At 62.2% G+C, this 1201-nt stretch overlaps 1 protein-coding gene across 1 annotated transcript in view; it reads left to right on the forward strand.

Moving 5' to 3' along the window:
• Window positions 1-1201, forward strand: part of COL9A2 (collagen, type IX, alpha 2) — a gene marked incomplete at its 3' end in the record, with an annotated part of 13292 nt that overhangs the window by 9918 nt on the left and 2173 nt on the right. Inside the window, exons 24-27 of the mRNA XM_010142021.1 lie at window positions 22-60; window positions 667-738; window positions 835-870; window positions 1094-1138. Of these exons, the coding sequence (XP_010140323.1) occupies window positions 22-60; window positions 667-738; window positions 835-870; window positions 1094-1138 (192 nt within the window). The remainder of the gene's footprint in view (window positions 1-21; window positions 61-666; window positions 739-834; window positions 871-1093; window positions 1139-1201) is intronic.

A 1201-nucleotide genomic window follows, 5' to 3' on the forward strand; every position in this document is an offset into this window, starting at 1 on the left:
CCGCGGGGCGTCCGGGGTGAGCGTGGTCTCGTGGGCCCCCCCGGTGAGCAGGGGAAAGCGGTGAGTTCCACCACAGCGGGGCTGGAAAACTGGCCTCACCTTGGCATGGCTCAGGGATGCTCAGCTCAGGCGGATGGGAGGCAGCAGGACCCGACTGGCGCCGTTTTCACCAACCCTCTCGCTTTGATCACGGCCGGGGTCCATCACACACCCCGTCCCGCTGTGCCTGGCTGCTGGGGCGAGGGATTAGTCCGTGGAGATTAGTGATCCTGGGGCCACTCTGGGTTTGCAACCCAGCCGGGAGAGGAATTTCCTCTCAGCCCTGTGAGAGTGAGGAGGCTGCCCAGCCCCTCCCTCTCAGAGGCTTTCCGGGGGTGGAAAAATGGCCAAAAAGTGACCTTTGTGCTTCCTACAGGACAGGGCCCCCTCCCTGGCACAGCTTTCTCCTCTCTGCATGGCTGGAGTGGAGGCTTCTCCAGCGTTTTCTGCCCTGTCCCCCCACAGAGGCCGGATTCAGGGTGGGGATGTGGTGGGATGCTGGAGGGGATGGGGAGCTGCCCATGCATCTCATTGCCTTGGGGAGGATGCTCTGATGGGAGAAGAGGGTCTTCCCACCGCCTGTTCTCACTCATTTTTCTCTTTTTCCCATGTTACCTTGATTTCTAGGGGCCAAAGGGCGAGCAGGGGCCACCGGGGATCCCAGGACCCCAAGGCTTGCCAGGGGTCAAAGGAGACAAGGTGACTGCTCCCAGCTGCAGGGCACGGGCTGCTTGGGGGTCCAGCCTGGGGAGACTGCGCTCAGCTGGGCTGACCTCCTCCCTCTCCTTTCTCCAGGGCTCCCCCGGGAAAACCGGCTCCAAAGGCAGTCCTGTGAGTACATCACCCTCTGCTCAGGCTGGAATCACCGGCACCCATGTTTAAGAGCTGGCACCCACCCTTGGGGGGGTCTGACACCCACTGATGCGAGGCACTTTCTCCATCGATACTCCCAGCACCACAGTCGAGTGCAGCGGGGGGAACGGGGGTTAAAGCACCTGCAGAGGCGGTGGGTGTTGGCAATGAAGGGTCACTTTTCTGGTTGTGTTTCATCTAGGGAGACCCCGGCGTTCATGGCCTTGCGGGGCTGAAGGGAGAGAAGGTGAGTCCCTGCAGATGAGTCCTGGGGTGGGGTGGAGGGATGTGGGAGGGATGGGGGTCTCTG

The sequence above is a fragment of the Buceros rhinoceros genome, unplaced genomic scaffold (assembly GCF_000710305.1).
Source record: "Buceros rhinoceros silvestris isolate BGI_N320 unplaced genomic scaffold, ASM71030v1 scaffold18440, whole genome shotgun sequence".
Taxonomy (NCBI): domain Eukaryota; kingdom Metazoa; phylum Chordata; class Aves; order Bucerotiformes; family Bucerotidae; genus Buceros; species Buceros rhinoceros.